Source organism: Trachurus trachurus, assembly GCF_905171665.1.
Source record: "Trachurus trachurus genome assembly, chromosome: 19".
Classification (NCBI taxonomy): domain Eukaryota; kingdom Metazoa; phylum Chordata; class Actinopteri; order Carangiformes; family Carangidae; genus Trachurus; species Trachurus trachurus.
The window spans coordinates 22,444,443-22,466,640 of record NC_139913.1 but is presented as its reverse complement, the minus strand read 5'-3'; the positions used below and the strand labels follow the sequence as shown (position 1 = coordinate 22,466,640).

General features: G+C 38.9%; 2 protein-coding genes across 3 annotated transcripts; one reads left to right on the top strand and one right to left on the bottom strand.

Moving 5' to 3' along the window:
* Window positions 1-963: 963 nt before the first annotated feature.
* LOC311002461 (ferritin, heavy subunit) lies at window positions 964-3,098 on the bottom strand. Of its 2 annotated transcripts, none has more exons than XM_083993844.1 (5): window positions 3,000-3,098; window positions 2,278-2,381; window positions 1,995-2,141; window positions 1,777-1,902; window positions 964-1,526 (listed from the first exon to the last, which is right to left on the bottom strand). In XM_083993844.1, exons 2-5 carry the CDS (start codon window positions 2,377-2,379, stop codon window positions 1,377-1,379), a joined length of 525 nt encoding a protein of 174 aa, XP_083849970.1. In that variant the 5' UTR covers window positions 2,380-2,381; window positions 3,000-3,098; the 3' UTR covers window positions 964-1,376. The 2 variants fall into 2 exon arrangements, with proteins under 2 accessions (XP_083849970.1, XP_083849971.1); XM_083993845.1 differs by lacking the exon at window positions 3,000-3,098 and adding an exon at window positions 2,499-2,548.
* LOC311002527 (receptor-type tyrosine-protein phosphatase H-like) lies at window positions 3,019-22,145 on the top strand (the record flags this gene model as incomplete). Its single annotated transcript, XM_083993918.1, has 27 exons — window positions 3,019-3,117; window positions 5,788-5,842; window positions 6,186-6,452; window positions 6,977-7,234; window positions 7,753-8,019; window positions 8,548-8,805; window positions 9,729-9,986; window positions 10,790-11,047; window positions 11,693-11,950; window positions 12,766-13,023; window positions 13,829-14,086; window positions 14,900-15,157; window positions 15,614-15,871; window positions 16,641-16,892; window positions 17,166-17,423; window positions 17,592-17,825; window positions 18,113-18,385; window positions 18,544-18,637; window positions 18,737-18,784; window positions 18,955-19,036; window positions 19,186-19,276; window positions 19,405-19,481; window positions 19,636-19,770; window positions 20,035-20,157; window positions 20,375-20,535; window positions 21,235-21,370; window positions 21,772-22,145. 27 exons carry the CDS (start codon window positions 3,019-3,021, stop codon window positions 21,916-21,918), a joined length of 5,121 nt encoding a protein of 1,706 aa, XP_083850044.1. The 3' UTR covers window positions 21,919-22,145.
* Between the last annotated feature and the right edge of the window lie 53 nt (window positions 22,146-22,198).

The following is a 22,198-nucleotide window of genomic DNA, read 5'->3' as shown; positions in this document are numbered from 1 at the left end:
ATAACTGTTCATTAGATCTATAACTGGAAGTGATGAGGCATTGGCAGTGGTGGTTGTGTTGATCCATTAGACTGAGGAGATTGTAGTGCATCCGGCTCTTCACTAATCCCCTCTGCATAGCTGTCCCCACAGTCGATCGTCAATTTACCAACGACTTCCATTGCGAGTAGATAGTCCAGCCCACCCACCCCTTGGCTTACCATTTTACTGTACAGAACACATACCCACATTTAGAGGGCTGTGAGGAGTAATCCCTAGGCACGCTGCCACGTGTTCGCACTGCTACATCTGGAGGTCTCAGAGGCTGCGAGCCAACACACAACAGCTTTATCCTATAGTTACCTTACTTATGTGCAGAGGAACGCAAAATAGAAAACACCAATCCCACAACAGCAGAAATTGATTTTGAACTTCAAAGTACTGCTTGTCTTGTCTACACATGGCTTTTGTAGTCAGTTAAGCACAGCAGCGAGCCTTTTTTCCCCCGTGTATGGGCATACTTAAAGTACACATACAACAATAGTCGAGATTGATCAATTATACTCTACTGGGTTTTTCCAAACACCACTCTATTTATGTAAGGTGTGCTCTGATACTGTATCACTCAGTTGCATCTGAAAACTGAATACAACAGGAAATACATTTGCCTGTGATGTCGTTGACACACTCAACTGACTCTTATCTTTGCTCAAACATATCATTTTACAGAGAAGTCGCAGGAACATTTTTAAACCACAAATTACCTGCTAGCCTAATGTTAAACATTAAGCGGCCACCCAACAGTGAGTAAGCAAAGTCCCACTGTTATCTTCAGTGTTCTATAGGCGCAGACATGACATTAGGAAAAGCACAGACAGTATGTATAGACTGCATGATGAACCAGGTGACTGTCTGTTTGCACAGTTTGACAATGACTTTAACCACTGACCTTAAAAAAGAACAAAAACAAAAAGAAAGTATCAGCATAATTTGACTTTATTTAATTTCATCATCTTCAAAATGTTTAAGTCTTTGACTCGTGAATATAGTGATTGACTCATAGATTTTTACAAAACTTATGAAGGTTTAAACCTCTGACACAGACTGGAATGCATGACACATGAGACATCTGACCCTAAATGAACAAGTGACTCTTTAACAGCTTCGGAAAATGGTAGTTTTCAGCACCACATTAGTGAGAACATCATTTTTCTGGTCTGGTTTTCAGGAAAAATTGAGGTATTTACTGTTATCTTGCTATACACTTCTCTTGTGCCGTGGACACAAGAATGAAGTTTGGGGTGTAAAAAGGTGTAAAAGTATTGTATAATTGTCTTAACGGAATAACTTTGCAGCTTGAGGGAGTGTTGCCCTCGAGTATTGTGCTGCTGTGACCTTTACAGAGTGTGTTTATCGAAGAGGTATTCTCCCATAGAACCTTGTGTCTCAGATGCATTGAGGCGTGTGAGACTTCCAATGTAATCGCCCAGCTTCTTGATGGTCTCGTGGCTGTCGTCAAGAAAGTGCTGCTCGAGGAAGTCACACAGCTATAAAAGAAGCAGAAGCAGAAAAAGTGGGGTGTGAAATATCTATAATATTGGGACATCCTTAATATTTAGTAAACCGTTAAAACACTACCCTAATCTGCCAGACTGTGTTATTTCTTAACATATACGGAACTTGCACACAAAAATGTCAGGCCAGATAGCTTTTTTTCCCCCTCTCTCAGTCACTATCTCACAGCTAAACCACAGCCTTAGAACAAGTGACAGTCATATCTAACAGCACCAGACGTACATGAGGGTCCGTGTGGCTGCCAGCTCTGCGATGCACTTCAAGGATGCATGTGTTGAGGGACTTCTGGTAGTCAAGGGAAAAGGACATTGCATCCAGACCACCTCTCCAATCCTCTCTACTTGGTTTCTAGAACAGAAAGTTTGATATTTAATTAGATCAAAATATAAATCTCATTTATAATGACCTGAAGACACCATAACTTGACATTTTGGACTTACAGCAATGGTCTGAAGCACGATTCGGCCTCCTCTCACGTTTTGATATTCCAGCAGCTTCTCAGCTTGTTCCCCCTCCTTCACTGAGCGCTCCAGAAAGTAACTGGAGAAATTTGGCAGGGCAACATCATCCCTGTCAAAATACATCCCCTGAAAAAATATGAGTAGACAAGATGTGTAAGGATTACAGTCCAGAGCAATATAAACCCTTACACAAGAAGAAACAACTAGCTCTATAAGAAAACATAACAAAATTTGCTAGTAAAATAGTCACTAATAATCATACCAGAGCAAGGTAGGTGTAGGATGCACTGAGTTTCAGGTTGATGAGTTTGTTGATGTCCCCTTCGGTCTCCGAGTGGAGGTTTTGTTTCACCACAGACTGCATGTCTACAAGACAGAAATGCTGAAATTAATTCAAATGGCATTAGGGTAACCCCAATTCTGCTGAAAGCGAAGCAGCCACTGTGCCTAAAGGGAGAGAAAAAACAAAACAAAATATCTTACCTTTCCTGTCTCAGTCAACAAAGCTAAGATAAAGACTAGTCACTGGCCCTGTGAAGAGCACTGGGCTGTTCTCCTGTGTCTGACACCTTATATACACCCGCTGCTCCACGGCTTTGGTAAAACATCAGCCAGACCCACTCACTGTCATGTCATCAACAGAGTCCATGTGGGATGTAACGTCTCCAATCAGGTGGAGAGAAGGTAATGCTAATGCTAATGCTAATGCTAACGTGAACGCACTTTGTGGAGGACTAAAAGCCATGTTGACGCTGGCTGATAAACACAAGTACACACCATTTACGCAGTCTTAACAAGCGGACGCGGAGAGTTTAGACGAAGTTGTAAGTTATGTTGTTGACTCGTTAGCATTAGCTACAGTTAGCACGCATCAAACATTTCAGCTAGTTAACGGTAACGCTAGCCTGTGTTAGCTGAGCCTAGCTGTAGCTCAGGGTTGGTCAGTCAAATACAAGTCAATGTTACAGTTATCTGGTCACTCACCTGCTCTGTGAAGGTAACAATGCTCCACTCTGCCAGTTACTGTGACTGGCCTTGTCCTCTTGTTTACCCTCCACGACACTGCGACCCTCCCCCGTTCGCTTACGGCTGTTGCTCGTTTGTAGGTTCATGCTCTCGTCGTACCTCTACTGCCCCCCCTTGTGTTGGGGACACATAACATCTGTCAGATACAATACAACTATAGGCTAAACAAAATCATCAACAACTCATTATTATACCATCTATCTATTAATAATTTCGGGATGCAAATCTCAGTATAGCTACTGCTGAGCTGTAATGATGTAACACACATACATTTCATTCACATGACCATGACCTGAATTTTTGCAGTAGCCTATAGGCAGACTCTTTATGGTCACAAACAGATAAGCGCACATGGTTATATGACAAATTATATAGGCTGTAGTTCCATATCATAGCATATGCATGTCAGCAGCACTTATGGGTTTAAAATAAGTCCTAAGTCCTCAGGTGGAAAGGAGGCCACTGCAAGTCCTGAGTGGAGGGTGATTGATGTTTAGTGTATTGGAGAGTGATTATGATTTTGGACTGCATTTAAGTTTTAGGCCTTCTCTAGTCTAGAGTAACCACCCTAACACTCTTTTCTTCAATTTGTACGGCTGCAGTATTTTTCTTATACAGAAAAAGTTTAACTTTTAAGTAATTCCAGTAGCCTAGTCATTTTATTATGTCCATTTGTAAAAAAGCATATACATATGAGGAGTAGATTGCAGGATTAGTGTGTGGGTTTAACAAATCTAGGCCGTGGCTACATTGTTGCTATTTTAGACAACTTAACATTTCAAACAGCTTTTGACTTTCTTGGATAACAAGGTTTGTATTAGAGTTTCATAGAAGGCACTTAGAAAGTTAGTCCCTGGGTACACAGCAAATTGGCATCAATGTTGAATTGATATGCCTTTGATATGAACACTTCAGTATCTAACAAGGAAGCTGTAGTTATTTATGAGGTGAGTCATGCAATGTTGAGGAAAACTTGTCATTTATGAACATGGACTTCACCCTTGTGTTTCCCCAATGGACACTATTGGACAAAGTTTGTCTTTGACATGTAGCATCTTTATGGTTGCTAGATTATTATATAAGCCATAAACAGTCCTGAACTGATGTTCTGCTAAAACTGGATCAGTGATGTTTTCTGTTCGCAGTTCCTCGTACATCTCAACCACAAGGAAGCTATAAATATCACTGGCTAGTGCGACTGTGCAAAGAAACCAAAAGCTACTGTTCTGTGAGACCAGCCCAACTGAAGACACTGGACAGTGATTTCAACCAAGAAATTATTATAAATAATATCTGTAGAATAACAATTTAAAAAAAAGCAACAACAGCAAAGGGAAAACAAAACACACAAAAAGTTGAACTTAATTTGGATAGTATCTTAAAGCCTTTCCTGGTTTAACAGATAAACAAACAGGTGGTTTGGTGAGGTGATAAACATTAACAAATATAGGGGACATATAAAGTAATTGTCAATAATAAAACATGGAAAACATGCATATCTACTTGATTGACCTACCTTTAACAAGCTGCACATACACTATGACCGTTAATAAGGAAGTTAGAGGCGGGACAAAGGTCTCTGTGGGTATACAAGGCCAAAAAGGAGAAGCAGCTATTTACTTAGTCACTTGCTAATATGAGAAGGGACCAGAGGTTATGAGAGGAGGACATGGTTAAGAATTAAAAGTCAACACCACTGGAATACATTGGACAACGTCAGCTCAGGCTTGAAGAAATCCTTTGCCAACCTTAAATGTTGTTTCTGTCAACACAACAGGGGCACCTCTGAAAGTAGAAACCTGAAGTTCATCTTGGGACAACAAAGGATTTTAATAGGTCTATAATATGTGTTTAGCTTAACAAACCGTAACAATGGTGATGGCTTTATCTTTTAAAACAACCTCAAACCACTTGTTGCTGTGTGTCTTCCTGAGTCTTCTCTGGGTAAGTTTTTTTTTTTTTTACTTTCCACTTTGATAGTCATCGGCTGGTGTAACTGCAGAAGCAGGTAACCCTCAACAAAAGGAAACTATGCTGTCAAAACCACAGTCAAGGTTTAATGAATGATAAGGCAGTTTACATTGAAAAGTGTCAGGGTGAACAGTAAGTTTAAAAAAAAAAGGAAAAAAGACTTTCCCAACATGAGATCGTTGGACTTTTTCAAATGGTGAAATATGAGTTTATTCTTTCTGAGCTGCAGTAATCTGTTCTCACTCACTTCCTTTGTGAGACAAAAGCAGAAATGAGGAAATCAGTCAATGTACAACATGACGGGAGCTTTAAATTAAACATTAATTGTGTTGTATTTGAGATAAGGTGATATAGCTAAGTAAAGTTTTCATATTCTCTCTAGTATTTAATAAGCATTATATAGTAGTACAGGATACAATATTGTGTATGTGACTTGTTTTCACAAAAAAAAGAAGAAGCAATGGATGAGTAGTTGTGTCTAAATCAAGCACTTTTGTTAGCGCCTTTTTTTAATCAGTTGTCATAATTGTTGTCGACAAGGAAGTAGAGCTACAAAATGCAAGACAAGAATTTCACACCTTGATTTGCATTTGGTGTGTTCCGCTGCCTCAACACGGTTTCTGCATATTACTGTCATTTGTCCATTTCAGAACGTTTGTAGTACTATTTCTGATGTACAATTTTATGGCTATTAAAGGTAGAGTACAGTAAATCACATGTGTTGTTTTTCTATGATGTATCTAGGTAGCCTGCCCTAATCTTTTTCTGTGTTTAGGATGTCAGCACACTCTTAACCACTCCAACGACAACCCCGCCAACAACAAATGCTCGTAAGTATCCACCTAGCTCTTTTATGGCTGTGGCTGACATGTTTGTATTGTCGCATATCAGATTTCATATTGTGTGAATGCCATTAATCATTACGGATGATTGTTGTGGTCAAAGTCTCACACTTCAAACACTAAATCTTGAATGGCTGACCATTACTGGTGTGTTGTGTTTAAGTATTCAAACAGTTCCTTGCTGGTGACATGCAAATCTAAACAGATTGTCATGTTTAGCTGTACTAATGATATTGTCATATCATGTCACAGTACTGTAGTATTGTGTGATTTTGTTGATGAGTCTGATGAGCATAATAATATGTTGTACCGTACCCTCTTCTTTTTTTAGCCCCTGACAGCGTTAACAGGGTAAATGTGTCGAGCCAAAATGAGACCTCTATAACTCTGAGCTGGGACAAGGTGAACAACATCCCAACATATTTCCTCAAATACGAGAGCAGTGGACGTACTGAAGACAGACACATCGATGTAACTAATGAGACATCAGTACAATATGTGGTCTCCTCACTTTTCGCTGGGACAGCATATAATTTCACACTCTTCACTGCGTTCAAGGGACTCAATAGCACGGGATATAGATTTCAAGCTTTTACTGGTAGGTCACAAAGTATTTAAACCACATTTTGGTTGTGACGTAGAAATTCTGTCATATTTAAATGTCCTTTGATATTCTCTTAACAAATTGGTCCTGTTTGTAAAGTGGTATTAATCACTGATGTTGCAACCAAACACACTCTCACGAAAGACACACATTATTTCATTATTATTTCATTGTTTTGTTTTTTCATTTCTTAAAAAGAAAACACACGCACGCACGCGCGCGCACACACACACACACACACACACACACACACACACACACACACACACACGATTAAGTATGCTTGTAATTTTCATAAAACTGTTAATGTTATGTTATCTTATTGTTTGAACAAACTTGTCCTGTTTATTGGATGTATTGGAGTATTTGTTGTAATATTAATGTCAATGTTGAAACTGTCACAATTTCTTATTTTAAATGAAATTGAAATTGATAGTTTGTTTTTCCATTTCTAAAAAAAAAAAAAAAATTAACATCAACATTTTGTTAAAGCTTCCTCTTTTCCTCTTTGATCTTAGCTCCTCGTAATGCTGAAGGGTTTCAAGCAGTGACCCAAAATGAGACCAGTGTAACTCTGGAGTGGACAGAAGTGGAGAACATCACCAACTATATACTTAAATTCAATGGCCGAGTGGAAACAGTCACTGCTCCAGAGGGACAAAATCCTGTGAGATACACAATCTCAGGACTCACAAATGCAACAACATACACCTTCACTCTCTTGACTGTGTTTAATAAGATCAGCAGCACTGGAGCCAGCCTCAATGCATCAACTGGTAAGAGTATTTTCTTTTCATACTCACTTACTGCTGGGACAGTGTTTAGTTCCACTGTCTTCACTGTGTTTGAGAGACTCAGCAGCACTGGATAGACTTTTGAAGCTGTGAGTGGTAGGTAATGAAGTGTTTGAACCACGTTTCGCCAATTCACTAGCAAGGACCACGCCACAACAATGTGCCATTAGACGATTTAATGGGATGAAATGTTGAGGATGAATGAATGATATTGTACAGAGTAGAAAAGGTGAGGGAAGGTTGATGTCAGTACGTCTGGTCTGGGAGGATGAACTGCAGGCTGGCGGAGGGAGACTCAGAGTGGGGGTTCCGTCTCGGCGTTGTTCCGTCCGAGCTGGATTCATGCCCCCCAGACGATGCCTTGGAGGAGATCTGAAAGGGAATGCACTGGTTAGCTGTACTTACAATTGTCATATCATGTCACAGTACTGTAGTATTGTGTGATTTTGTTGATGAGTCTGATGAGCATAATAATATGTTGTACCCTCTTCTTTTTTTAGCCCCTGACAGCGTTAACAGGGTAAATGTGTCGAGCCAAAATGAGACCTCTGTAACTCTGAGCTGGGACAAGGTGAACAACATCCCAACATATTTCCTCAAATACGAGAGCAGTGGACGTACTGAAGACAGACACATCGATGTAACTAATGAGACATCAGTACAATATGTGGTCTCCTCACTTTTCGCTGGGACAGCATATAATTTCACACTCTTCACTGCGTTCAAGGGACTCAATAGCACGGGATATAGATTTCAAGCTTTTACTGGTAGGTCACAAAGTATTTAAACCACATTTTGGTTGTGACGTAGAAATTCTGTCATATTTAAATGTCCTTTGATATTCTCTTAACAAATTGGTCCTGTTTGTAAAGTGGTATTAATCACTGATGTTGCAACGAAACACACTCTCACAAAAGACACACATTATTTCATTATTATTTCATTGTTTTGTTTTTTCATTTCTTAAAAAGAAAACACACGCACGCACGCGCGCGCACACACACACACACACACACACACACACACACACACACACACACACACACACGATTAAGTATGCTTGTAATTTTCATAAAACTGTTAATGTTATGTTATCTTATTGTTTGAACAAACTTGTCCTGTTTATTGGATGTATTGGAGTATTTGTTGTAATATTAATGTCAATGTTGAAACTGTCACAATTTCTTATTTTAAATGAAATTGAAATTGATAGTTTGTTTTTCCATTTCTAAAAAAAAAAAAAAAATTAACATCAACATTTTGTTAAAGCTTCCTCTTTTCCTCTTTGATCTTAGCTCCTCCTAATGCTAAAGGGTTTCAAGCAGTGACCCAAAATGAGACCAGTGTAACTCTGGAGTGGACAGAAGTGGAGAACATCACCAACTATATACTTAAGTTCAACGGCCTAGTGGAAACAGTCACTGTTCCAGAGGGACAAAATCCTGTGAGATACACAATCTCAGGACTCACAAATGCAACAACATACACCTTCACTCTCTTGACTGTGTTTAATAAGATCAGCAGCACTGGAGTCAACCTCAATGCATCAACTGGTAAGAGTATTTTCTTTTCATACTCACTTACTGCTGGGACAGTGTTTAGTTCCACTGTCTTCACTGTGTTTGAGAGACTCAGCAGCACTGGATAGACTTTTGAAGCTGTGAGTGGTAGGTAATGAAGTGTTTGAACCATGTTTCGCCAATTCACTAGCAAGGACCACGCCACAACAATGTGCCATTAGACGATTTAATGGGATGAAATGTTGAGGATGAATGAATGATATTGTACAGAGTAGAAAAGGTGAGGGAAGGTTGATGTCAGTACGTCTGGTCTGGGAGGATGAACTGCAGGCTGGCGGAGGGAGACTCAGAGTGGGGGTTCCGTCTCGGCGTTGTTCCGTCCGAGCTGGATTCATGCCCCCCAGACGATGCCTTGGAGGAGATCTGAAAGGGAATGCACTGGTTAAGAAGAGAGGGATGGAGGAAGGGAGGGATGAGATGGAGGGATGAGAATGAGGATGATCCGGAAGGAGGCTGTAGCGAGGAGGTACTTAGGCAAGGGGAAGAAGGGAGGGTGGGTCGAGAAATCGAGGCAAACAGAGGAAGGAAGGGGTTGACCGGGTGTAGGCTTGACCAGTGATTAGAGGTGTGGTTGAGGCGTGGCCCTGCTCCCGAACTTAAGTTAACTCATTAACTTCCATTTCTTGATTGACTGTCATGATTAAGTATATTTGTGATTTTCAAATAATTCCAACATTATGTTACCATATTGTTTTTTCTTTAAGAAAAAAATTATTCTGTTCATATGATGAGTAAGATTAGCATTTGTTGTAATATGAAATATCCCTTGTGAAAAACAATTTCCCACAGTTTGTGCAAAATTGTCTACATGTATCCAAATCCTTGCAACCCTTTATACAAAAAAGTACAATAATCAACATTTTGTTAAAGCTTCTTCTCTTCCTTTTTGATCCTAGCTCCTCGTAATGCTGAAAAGTTTCAAGCAGTGACCCAAAATGAGACCAGTATAACTCTGGAGTGGACAAAAGTGGAGAACATCCTTGACTATATACTTAAGTTGAACGACCAAGTGGAAACAGTCACTGCTCCAGAGGAACAAAATCCTGTTAGACACACAATCTCACGACTCACAAATACAACAACATACACCTTCACTCTCTTGACTGTGTTTGAAGGCAGCAACAGCACTGGAGTCAACCACACTGCATCAACTGGTAAGAGTATTTTCTTTTCATACAGCTGTAAAACAAGAGGCAGACCAGAGCTCTGTACCAACATCTAATATCAAGTTTCTTAGTACAGGAGGGATGTTACTCTGTGATATTTTTTTGCTGTTGCTGATCAAATAATGAACTGAATCAAACTCTTTATTTGATTTAAAAAGAAGAAGAAAAACTCCAGAAAACCCAATGATGATATTGTCCACTCAGTTTTTATTTAGTTCTTTTCAATGTTAATGATGTGATGGTGTTGAACCAAACAGAGTACTGTAGGTGTGATGTGGGACAAAATTTAACAACATCTCAGCATATATCCTATAGTACGAGAGCACTGGTTGTATAAAGAAGGAAGATATCAATTAATCTGATCAAGGGTCATCAGTAGAGTCTGATGTCTCTTCACTTACTGCTGGGACAGTGTTTAGTTTCACTCTCTTCACTGTGTTTGAGAGACTCAGCAGCACTAGACATTTGAAGCCGTGAGTGATAGGTGATGAAGTGTTTGAACCATGTTTTGCCATTTCTTGATTGACTGTCATGATTAAGTATATTTGTGATTTTCAAATAATTCCAACATTATGTTACCATATTGTTTTTTCTTTAAGAAAAAAATTATTCTGTTCATATGATGAGTAAGATTAGCATTTGTTGTAATATGAAATATCCCTTGTGAAAAACAATTTCCCACAGTTTGTGCAAAATTGTCTACATGTATCCAAATCCTTGCAACCCTTTATACAAAAAAGTACAATAATCAACATTTTGTTAAAGCTTCTTCTCTTCCTTTTTGATCCTAGCTCCTCGTAATGCTGAAAAGTTTCAAGCAGTGACCCAAAATGTGACCAGTATAACTCTTGAGTGGACAAAAGTGGAGAACATCCTTGACTATATACTTAAGTTGAACGACCAAGTGGAAACAGTCACTGCTCCAGAGGAACAAAATCCTGTTAGACACACAATCTCACGACTCACAAATACAACAACATACACCTTCACTCTCTTGACTGTGTTTGAAGGCATCAACAGCACTGGAGTCAGCCACACTGCATCAACTGGTAAGAGTATTTTCTTTTCATTCAGCTGTTAAACAAGAGGCAGACCCAGAGCTCTGTACTGTAATTTTGGCTGTTGCTGATGAAATAATGAACTGAATCGAACTCTTTATTTGATTTAAAAAGAAGAAAAAAATCTCCAGAAAACCCTGTTCCTGTCAATGTTAATGATGTGATGGTGTTGAACCAAACAGAGTACTGTAGGTGTGATGTGGGACAAAATTTAACAACATCTCAGCATCCTATAGTACGAGAGCACTGGTTAGGAAGACATCAATTAATCTGATCTCTTCACTTACTGCTGGGACAGTGTTTAGTTTCACTCTCTTCACTGTGTTTGAGAGACTTAACAGCTCTGGATAGACATTTGAAGCCGTGAGTGATAGGTGAAGTGTTTGAACCACGTTTTGCTAATTCTTGATTGATTTCAAATAATTTCAACATTGTTACCATATATATTTTTTTTTTAAGAAAAATGGTTCTGTTAATTTGATGAGTAAGATGAGCATTTGTTGCAATATGAAATATCCCTTTTGAAAAACAAATTCCCACAGTTTGTGCAAATTGTCTACATAATCCTTGCAATCCTTAAGAAACTACAAAAATCAACATTTTGTTAAAGCTTCCTCTCTTCCTCTTTGATCCTAGCTCCTCCTAATGCTAAAGGGTTTCAAGCAGTGACCCAAAATGAGACCAGTATAACTCTGGAGTGGACAGAAGTGGACAACGTCCTTAACTATATACTTAAGTTCAACGACCAAGTGGAAACAGTCACTGCTCCAGAGGGACAAAATCCTGTGAGACACACAATCTCAGGACTCACAAGTGCAACAACATACACCTTCACTCTCTTGGCTGTGTTTAATAAGACCAGCAGCACTGGAGCCAACCTCACTGCATCAACTGGTAAGAGTACTCTCTTTTCATGCAGCTGTTAAACAAGAGGCAGACCAGAGCTCTGTACTAACATCTACTATTTTTCAGTAACAGAAGGGATGTTACTCTGTGATATTTTTGGTTGTTGCTGATAAAATAATGAACTAAATTTAACCCTTAATTTGATTTAAAACAAACAAACAACAAAAAACTCCTGAAAACTCAATGGTGATGTTGTCTACTTTTTTAGTTAATGTCAGTGTTACTGATGTGATGGTGTTGAACTAAACTGACAGTACTGTAGGTGTGATGTGGGACAAAATTTAACAACATCTCATGATATAGCCTATATGAGAGCAATGTGTTTGAGAGACTCAGCAGCACTGGATAGACATTTGAACCTGTGATGAAGTGTTTGAACCATGTTTTGCCAATTCTAGATGGTGTTTAGCTCAATTGGAAGAGCAGCTGCCCCATTTCCAGTCTCTCTTGACTGTACCTTTCATTAAAGGCGAAAAAGCCTCAAAAATATACTTGTGATTTTTTCATACAATTTTTTCTAACATTATGTTACCATATTGTTTTAACATATCAGTCCTGTTTATTGGATGAAGATGAAGATTTATTGTAATATCAATATCCCTTTTGAAAATCAAATTGCCTTAGTTTGTGCAAAATGTCTCCCTATGTCCAAATCCGTGCAAAGCTTTATACAAGAAACTACAATAATGGAATATTAAAAAAAAAAAAAAAAAAAAAAAAAAATTAAAAAACAAACACACTCACAAGAATAACCTGAACATCAACATTTTGTTAAAGCTTCCTCTCTTCCTCTTTGATCCTAGCTCCTCCTAATGCTAAAGGGTTTCAAGTAGTGACCCAAGATGAGACCAGTATAACTCTGGAGTGGACAGAAGTGGACAACGTCCTTAACTATATACTTAAGTTCAACGACCAAGTGGAAACAGTCACTGCTCCAGAGGGACAAAATCCTGTGAGACACACAATCTCAGGACTCACAAATACAACAACATACACCTTCACTCTCTTGGCTGTGTTTGAAGACATCAACAGCACTGGAGTCAGCATCAATGCATCAACTGGTAAGAGTATTTTCTTTTCATACAGCTGGAAAACAAGAGTCAGACCAGAGCTCTGTACCAACATCTAATATCAAGTTTCTCAGTAAGAGAGGGGTGTTACTCTGTGATATTTTTGGTTGTTGCTGATCAAATAATGAACTGAATCGAACCCTTTATTTGATTTAAAAACAGGAAGAAAAAAAAACTCCAGAAAAAGCAATGATGACATTGTCCATTCAGTTTTTTTTAGTTCCTGTCAATGTTGGTGTGATGTAGGGACAAAATTTAACAACATCTCAGAATATAAGCTACAGTACGAGAGCAATAAAGGAAGATGAATCTGATCAAGGGTCATCAGTAGAGTATGAGGTCTCTTCACTTAGCCTACTGCTGGGACAGTGTTTAGTTTCACTGTCTTCACTGTGTTTGAGAGACTCAGCAGCACTGGATAGACATTTGAAGCTGTGAGTGATAGGTGATGAAGTGTTTGAACCATGTTTTGCCAATTCTAGAGTGACTGTCATGATTAAGTATGCTTGTGACTTTTGTGTATTTTTTTTAAACAATCTGTTACCATATTCTTTTAACAAATCAGTCCTGTTCATTGGCTGAAGATGGAGATTTTTTTGTAATATCAATATCTCTTTTGAAAATTAGTTTGCGCAAAATGTCTTCTTGTGTCCAACTCCTCGCAATGCTTTATACAAGAAACTACAGTAATGGAATATATGTTTTTAATTCATTTAAAAAACAAACACTCAAAAAATAACATTTTTTTGAACATCAACATTTTGTTAAAGCTTCCTCTCTTCCTCTTTGATCCTAGCTCCTCGTAATGCTGAAGGGTTTCAATCAGTGACCCAAGATGAGACCAGTATAACTCTGGAGTGGACAAAAGTGGACAACATCCTTGACTATATACTTAAGTTCAACGACCGAGAAGAAACAGTCAATGCTCCAGAGGGACAAAATCCTGTGGAACACACAATCTCAGGACTCACAAATACAACAACATACACCTTCACTCTCTTGGCTGTGTTTGAAGGCATCAACAGCACTGGAGTCAGCATCAATGCATCAACTGGTAAGAGTATTTTCTTTTCATTCAGCTGTAAAACAAGAGTCAGACCAGAGCTCTGTACCAACATCTAATATCAAGTTTCTCAGTAACAGAGGGATGTTACTCTACTATTTTTGGCCGTTCAAACGTGAAAAGTTGTTTATTTGATTTAAAAAGAAGAAGAAAAAAAAAACCCTCCAGAAAAAGCAATGATAAAATTGTCCACTCAGTTTTTTTTAGTTCCTGTCAATGTTAATGATGTGATGGTGTTGAACCAAACTGAGAGCAGTAGGTGTCATGTGGGACACAATTTAACATCTCAGCATATAAGCTACAGTATGAGAGCAATGAAGGAAGATATTAATTAATCTGATCAAGGGTCATCAGTAGAGTCTGATGTCTCTTCACTTACAGTGTTTAGTTTCTCTCTCATCAGCACTGGATAGACATTTGAAGCTGTGAGTGATAGGTGAAGTGTTTGATCCATGCTTGGCCAATTCTAGAGTGACTGTCATGATATGCTTGTGACTTTCATATAATTTTATATAATTTTTTTTAACATAATGTTACCATATTCTTTTAACAAATCAGTCCCGTTCATTGTATGAAGATGGAGATTTTTTTTTTGTAATATCAATATCTCTTTTGAAAATCAAATTTCCTTTTTAGTTTGTGCAAAATGGTTTCTTGTCCAACTCCTCGCAATGCTTTATACAAGAAACTACAATAATGGAATATATGTTTTAAATTAATTTAAAAAACAAACACTCACAATTTTTTTTTTTTTTTTAACATCAACATTTTGTTAAAGCTTCCTCTCTTCCTCTTTGATCCTAGCTCCTCGTAATGCTGAAGGTTTTCAAGCAGTGACCCAAAATGAGACCAGTATAACTCTGGAGTGGACAAAAGTGGACAACATCCCCAATTATATACTTAGGTTGAACGACCGAGAGGAAACAGTCACTGTTCCAGAGGAACAAAATCCTGTGAAACACACAATCACAAAACTCACAAATACAACAACATACACCTTCACTCTCTTGACTGTGTTTAATAAGATCAGCAGCACTGGAGTCAACCTCAATGCATCAACTGGTAAGAGTATTTTCTTTTCATACAGCTGTAAAACAAGAGTCAGACCAGAGCTCTGTACCAACATCTAATATCAAGTTTCTCAGTACAGGAGGGATGTTACAATGTGATATTTTTGGTTGTTGCTGATAAAATAATGAACTAAATCAAACCCTTTATTTGATTAAAACAAACAAACAGACAGAAATCCACAAAACCCAATTATGATATTGTCCACTCAGGTTCCTGACAATATTAAGGATGTGATGGTGTTGAACCAAACTGAAATAAATAAAATAAAATCGGTCCTGTTCATTTGATGAGTAAGATGAGCATTTGTTGCAATATGAAATATCCCTTTTGAAAAACTAATTCCCACGGTTTGTGCAAATTGTCTACATGTATCCAACTCCTTGCAATCCTTTATACAAGAAACTACAACATTTTGTTAAAGCTTCCTCTCTTCCTTTTTGATCCTAGCTCCTCGTAATGCTGATGGGTTTCAATCAGTGACCCAAAATGAGACCAGTATAACTCTGGAGTGGATAAAAGTGGAGGACATCCTTGACTATATACTTAAGTTGAACGACCAAGTGGAAACAGTCACTGCTCCAGAGGAACAAAATCCTGTTAGACACACAATCTCAGGACTCACAAATACAACAACATACACCTTCACTCTCTTGGCTGTGTTTGAAGGCATCAACAGCACTGGAGTTGGCCTCAATGCATCAACTGGTAAGAGTATTTTCTTTTCATCCAGCTTTTCTTTTCTATCGTGCGCGTCATTCCCTCCTCTCTGCCTCCAATTTCCTGTCTCTCTCTCAACCGTCCTGTCCAAAGGTGAAAAAAACCCAAAAATATACGTAAAAACAAAACAAAACCCAATTATGACATTGTCCACTCAAGTTCCTGTCAATGTTAATGATGTGATGGTGTTGAGCCAAACCAAAAGTACTGTAGGTGTGATGTGGGACAAAAATCTCAGGACATAAGCTACGGTATGGGAGCACTGGTTGTATAGAGAAGGAAGATATCAATGAGTCTTATCAAGGGTCATCAGTAGAGTATGAGGTCTCTTCACTTACTGCTGGGACAGAATTGAGTTTTACCGTCTTCACTGTGTTTGAGAGACTCAGCAGCACTGGATAGTAGATACACTTTTGATGCTGTGAGTGGTATATGTGATGAAGTAATTGAACCATGTTTTGCCAATTCTAGATTGACTGTCATGATTAAGTATATTTGTGATTTTCATAAAATTGTTGTTGTTATATTTTAATATTAATTTGACAAATTGGTCCTGTTCATTAGACAAGGGAGGATTTTATTTCTAATAGCAATATCAATTTTGAAAATCAAATCGCCATAGTTTCTGCAAATCTCTTTATCTCCTCATAATTCCTAATACAAGAGACTGGAGGCTATTTCTGTCTCTTCTTCTTCTTATTTTTTTTTTGAACATCAACATTTTGTTAAAGCTTCCTCTTTTCCTCTTTGATCCTAGCTCCTCGTAATGCTGAAATATTTCAATCAGTGACCCAAAATGAGACCAGTATAACTCTGGAGTGGACAAAAGTGGAGAACATCCCCAACTATATACTTCAGTTTGATAACAAAGAGGAAACAGTCAATCCTACAGGACAAAATGTGACACACACAATCTTAGGACTCAACAGTGGGATAGCATACACCTTCACTCTCTTGACTGTGTTTGATGAGATCAGCAGCACTGGAATCAACATCACTGCAGCAACTGGTAAGAGTATATTCTTTTCATACAGTAAAACAAGAGTCAGAACAGAGCTCTGTACCAACATCTATTGTAATGTTTCTCCATATCTCTTATTGTTGTTATTATCATTAATATTGTTACTGTTGTATTTTCATGTACTTGGTTGGTAGTTATTCACATGTTTTTTTTTTTTTTTAATCTACAGTATATATCTATACAAATTTTGTTTTGGTGTCACAGTTATAGTGCAAAGCTTCTAGTGTTGTGGTGTGTAAAAGCTGTCTTTCTTTTCATCAGTTCCTCCAGAGGTCTCTTCAATTAGTGTGCCTGAACGCTCAACAACAAGCATTACCCTGACATGGGACAATGTGGATGAAAACTGGGGATACATGCTTTATATTAATGGGAACACCACTACAGTTTCCCAAGCTGCAAATCGTCAGTCACATTCAGTCCAGCTCTCAAGTCTCAAGCCTGGGACAGAGTATCCATTTAGAGTTATCACAACATTCTTCGGACTCAATAGCACTGCATATGAAGACTTCACAGTAACAAGTATGTAAGGGCTGTCTGTCTGGTAAAATGTCAAATTGTTGTATATTTTTCAATGTTGGTGATATAACTTTATTCCACACTTACATTTACAAAGAGCCTGCAAATCCTGGCTCTGTAAAACCCAAGTTATTGAAGCTCTGTCTGCAGTTATTCTCTCATTCATTTCAGGAATCGACTGTATCGCTGTGAACTGGCATGTTACTAACTCATCGATCCAAGGAATGGTTGGAGGCAAATTCTCAAAAGCAACAGCCTCTAATGAACTGACCCATGTCAGTCCTGAAGGCAGCAATGTGTCATTCACTGGCCTAACACCTGGTGCAACCTATGAGGTGTTACTCACGTATGAAAAAGAAAACAAACATTTAGACCAATGTGTAACGCCTGTAAGCATAACAATCAGTAAGTACAAACCTGTCTCACCACATTGAGTTGATGTATATGTATCTCTCTTTTTTTTGTCAACCCTCTAATTAAGTGCTTCATCAATTTATCTATAAAAAGTTAAAACAAATTGTCATTGTGTTATACGGTGCTATGGAGGGCATATTCTAAAATGACAAGTTATTGAAATCCAATTTATATGTCTCTACACTACAGTATCAGTACTGTAGTACAGTAATAAAAGTCATACATTTAGAGTCTGTTAAACGTTGTTGGTTGTGACTCTTTCCACTGGTTTCATTCAGATCCTGCAGATGTGGTTGCTAGCTGTGAGTACTCGAATGGTGGCTATTCCATCACTGTTTCCTGGAATAAACTGAAAGGCATGTGGACTAAAGTAGAGGTGAACGTGACCGGGAAAACTCACAACGTATCTGAAAACGGGGGAGAGCAGATCAAAATACCTGGATTCCAACCTGCTAGGACGTATGCAGTCTCCATAGGTTCACTGAGAAATGTTTCTGGGCCTGTAAGGCGCTCTGCACCATTCACTTTTGAGTGCTACACTGATCCAAGGGGTAAGTCGAAGTTAATATACTCTATTTGGCATTGGTCATTTGACTTGCTTAATAATAAATAATAATAATAATTAAGACTGTGATAATTTTGGTGTTTAGATGGGAACCTTTCCACTGGGTTGAGTTTTTGTTGACTTTTCCCAATTTTTACTCTGCAGGAGTCATTGCCGGGTCAGTAGTTGCTGTGCTGCTGTTTGTTGTGCTGGTCTGTCTGGTTGCCTTCATTTTGCTCAAAAAACCAGATTTAATCAGGTTGGTGCAGCCCCAGTGTCAACACTATGGTATCATCACCCTGCAACTCATACTGTCAGGCTCATGAGTGAACCTCCCTTTGCTTCTTTCCCACGACAGAAAGAAGACATTCATTGGTGGAGCCAAGCAACCTGATAAAACGAGCAAGTAAGTCAAGGTTTAGACCTTGTAAAATGAATTACATGTGGGATAGAATCAGAAGTTTACCTCAAAAAAAAAAAAAAAAAAGACCGTATGATTACGGTCAGTCTTTATCTGGTAAAATGTCTACACATCACTTATTAGACAAGGTGACATGTGTTTTACTTTTCTTTTAGAGCAATTTCTGTTGCAAAGTTTCCAGACCACTTCCACCAGCTAAGTTTGGATGACAACAGAGGATTCAGCCAAGAATATGAGGTAGCATAAAAAACCCCTCTTCCTCTTCAATCTCTTCCTGTTTTTTGCACATGGCTGAAAAAGTCGGTCTGTGAAGTTTACTGTTTTATTTGTCTTCCATGAAACGACTGTTAAATCTCATGCCGTGTCATTTTGCCAACTTCATGCAGAACTTGGCCCCTGCTGGCACTGAGCAGACGCGTAAAGCAGCGACTCTACCTGAGAACAAACCCAGGAACCGTTTCAACAACATCCTGCCGTGTAAGCCTGTCCTCTGATGTCACGGGTTATAGAAATGCGTTAAACGTTCCACGTCCACTGAGTCATTCTGATGTGACTGTTTTCAGCAGCATCCTCTTTACTGTAAATCTTCTGTTTTTTAATCCTAGACGACTGGTGTCGAGTGAAGCTAAGCACATCAAATCCCAGTGAGACCTCTGACTACATTAATGCCAACTTCATGCCGGTAAGTATTATTTAGTTACTGACAATCATCTCATAAAGCTTGTTCTTTAATTACTATATAGCTTATGAAAATCTCTCTCAAAGATAGTGCCGGTTTTGATAGGGTTGAACTATTCTCAGATCGACACATATTAACTTTAACAACTGCTCCTCAGGGCTACAACAGAGAAAGAGAGTACATTGCTACTCAGGGTCCTTTGCCCTCCACTGTTAGTGATTTCTGGAGGATGATATGGGAACAAAGAGTGAAAGGCATCGTCATGGTAACCAACTGCGTTGAAAACGGACGGGTTAGTATTCAGGAATCTTTTTTTTCTTGTGCTAACCTCAAATTTTATGAGCTGTTGTGAATCATTCACTTTCATGGCAACAACTTCCTTGTCATCGCAATTATTCCTGTTTCAGTGTGGTTTCAAGAGGGTCATCACCACCACAAAGACATTACACAACACTCAGACTGTTGTTCATTGCCACTTTCTGTTATATTGCTTCCATGAACTGAAACAACTTCAAGACGACTTATAATCTTGTTCTTCTAATGTTTTTGTCCCCAGACCAAGTGTGAACGATACTGGCCCCCAGACAGCAACCCTTGCCCTCATGGACAGTTACTGATCACCATGAAATCTGAGCAACAGGAGCCCAGTTGGACATTGAGGGAGTTCAGTGTGAAAAATGTAATCAACATCTCTAAAAATATTGTGAATAAATGGGTTAGATAATATAAGCATTAAGCACATCTCTGAGTTGGGAGTTAAAAAAAACTGTTTCTATACTAAACATTTACTGTTATTATTTTCATGGAAGCATGCTTGACAACTTTACCAGCCAGTATATTGGCTCATGACATAGACCCACAGTTTTTTAATTTGTCCACATGAACTGTCTCAACAGACAAGTACATCTGAAGAGCGCACGGTGAAACATTTCCACTTCACAGCCTGGCCTGACCACGGAGTCCCTCAGGGCACTGACGTCCTGATTCAATTCAGAGAACTGGTGAGGCGGCACATAGACGGAGAAGGGGGCGGAGCACCGACCGTGGTTCACTGCAGGTACAGAATACATGCTTCTGTCTTCCTGGACAACAACTATATTTTTCGGACACTTTCATTGACAACCACTAAAATGTCAACAGTTTCCTGTCACACCTGTTTAGTGCGCACCCTGGTGCGCAACTGCACTAAATGTTAAAATGATACCTTTTCATTTTTCAGTTAGTGCGGTTGCGTTCACACCTGCTTTTTGTCACTCGGGACCAAACTTGGAGAACGCCATGTCTCCATGACTACCGGTTGAAATCTGGAAGCGCTGATTGATCAAACTTTCATGATGGAGACTCCAGTAGGGCCGGTTGTTAGTAGCTCTGGTCATTTATTTCTATATTGTTTGTATGTATAACTCTGTTTGGTACTTCCGGCTGGTTTCCGGTTGTGTTCACCCTGCTCGGTCCCGTTAGTTCCCGGTTAAACGTTAAACACGGCAGACCTCTGCTGCTGCTCGGTAACCAGTCAACTAGTGCGCACCAGAGTTCGGCTGGAGCCGAACCGAGACCACCTCTTCAGGCCGCACTAGTTTTGGTGCATTAGAGTGCGATGTGCTTTCACACTGACCCAAACTGGACCAAATTTAGTGCGCACCCAGTTTCAGGGTCAGTGGTGGAAGTTTGCTATATGAAATGAATGACCTATTTGGAAACCATCAGCACTACCTCGTGATGACTTTCTTACCTGTGTTGTCTCTCTCTTTCTTAGTGCCGGCGTGGGAAGGACAGGCACTATCATTGCCCTGGATGTGCTGCTTCAGCAGTTTGACAAAAAAAGAGCAGTGGGCATCAATGCTTTTGTGCACAAGATGAGACTGAGTCGGTCATACATGGTGCAAACAGAGGTAAAACATCTGCTGGCTGAGCTGTACCCTGCTTTATTTGAACTCTGAACAGCTGATGATTGAATAAAACCACTAGTTTCTCATTTCTATAGATAGATAGCTAGATAGATCGATAGATGAGCAACCGTCTCTATGAAAGAGCCACACCTAAAAAGAAACCTGCCATGCGTTACTTACTTTCCCCTCCATGCACATTTGCATTGTGCATGAAGAGTAATAACTGCATACAGAGAAGCTTGCTGTTTATAACTGGGAAGCTGTGAGGCCGGTAAACACGCAAATTATACCATCCTGCGGCAATTATGTGTGAAAGGAAGTGTCAGCCAGTACAGTTGGTACTCTGTGCTACAGAGATTGTTTGTTCTGTTTTTTAAATGACCAGGAACTTCATATCTTTACAGTCCCAGTATGTTTTCCTGCACCAGTGCATCATGGATCACCTGAAGCCACAAGAGAGGTTTGAAGAGAACATATATGAAAATGCAGACATTATATATGCCAATGCTACAGCACTCCAAGAGTTTCATCGGCAGAAGACAAATGCCTAAACTCAGCAAGTATACTTCTAAAATCAACATCCAAGATTTGCTTACAAACTGCATGACATTTATTATCTGAATATACACAGCACACTTTGGGATTTATTTAACTATTCTTTTTCTAAATGTATTTTCCTGTAATCTATCAGATGTGTTTTGTTATTGTTATATTATTATAATTGTTGCTAAATTTATTATTATCATGTAAGTTAATAACACTCCAGATGACCACAGAATGTTTACAAATGACATTTATTAAGAAGAAATATATACGTAGAAAAGAATTATT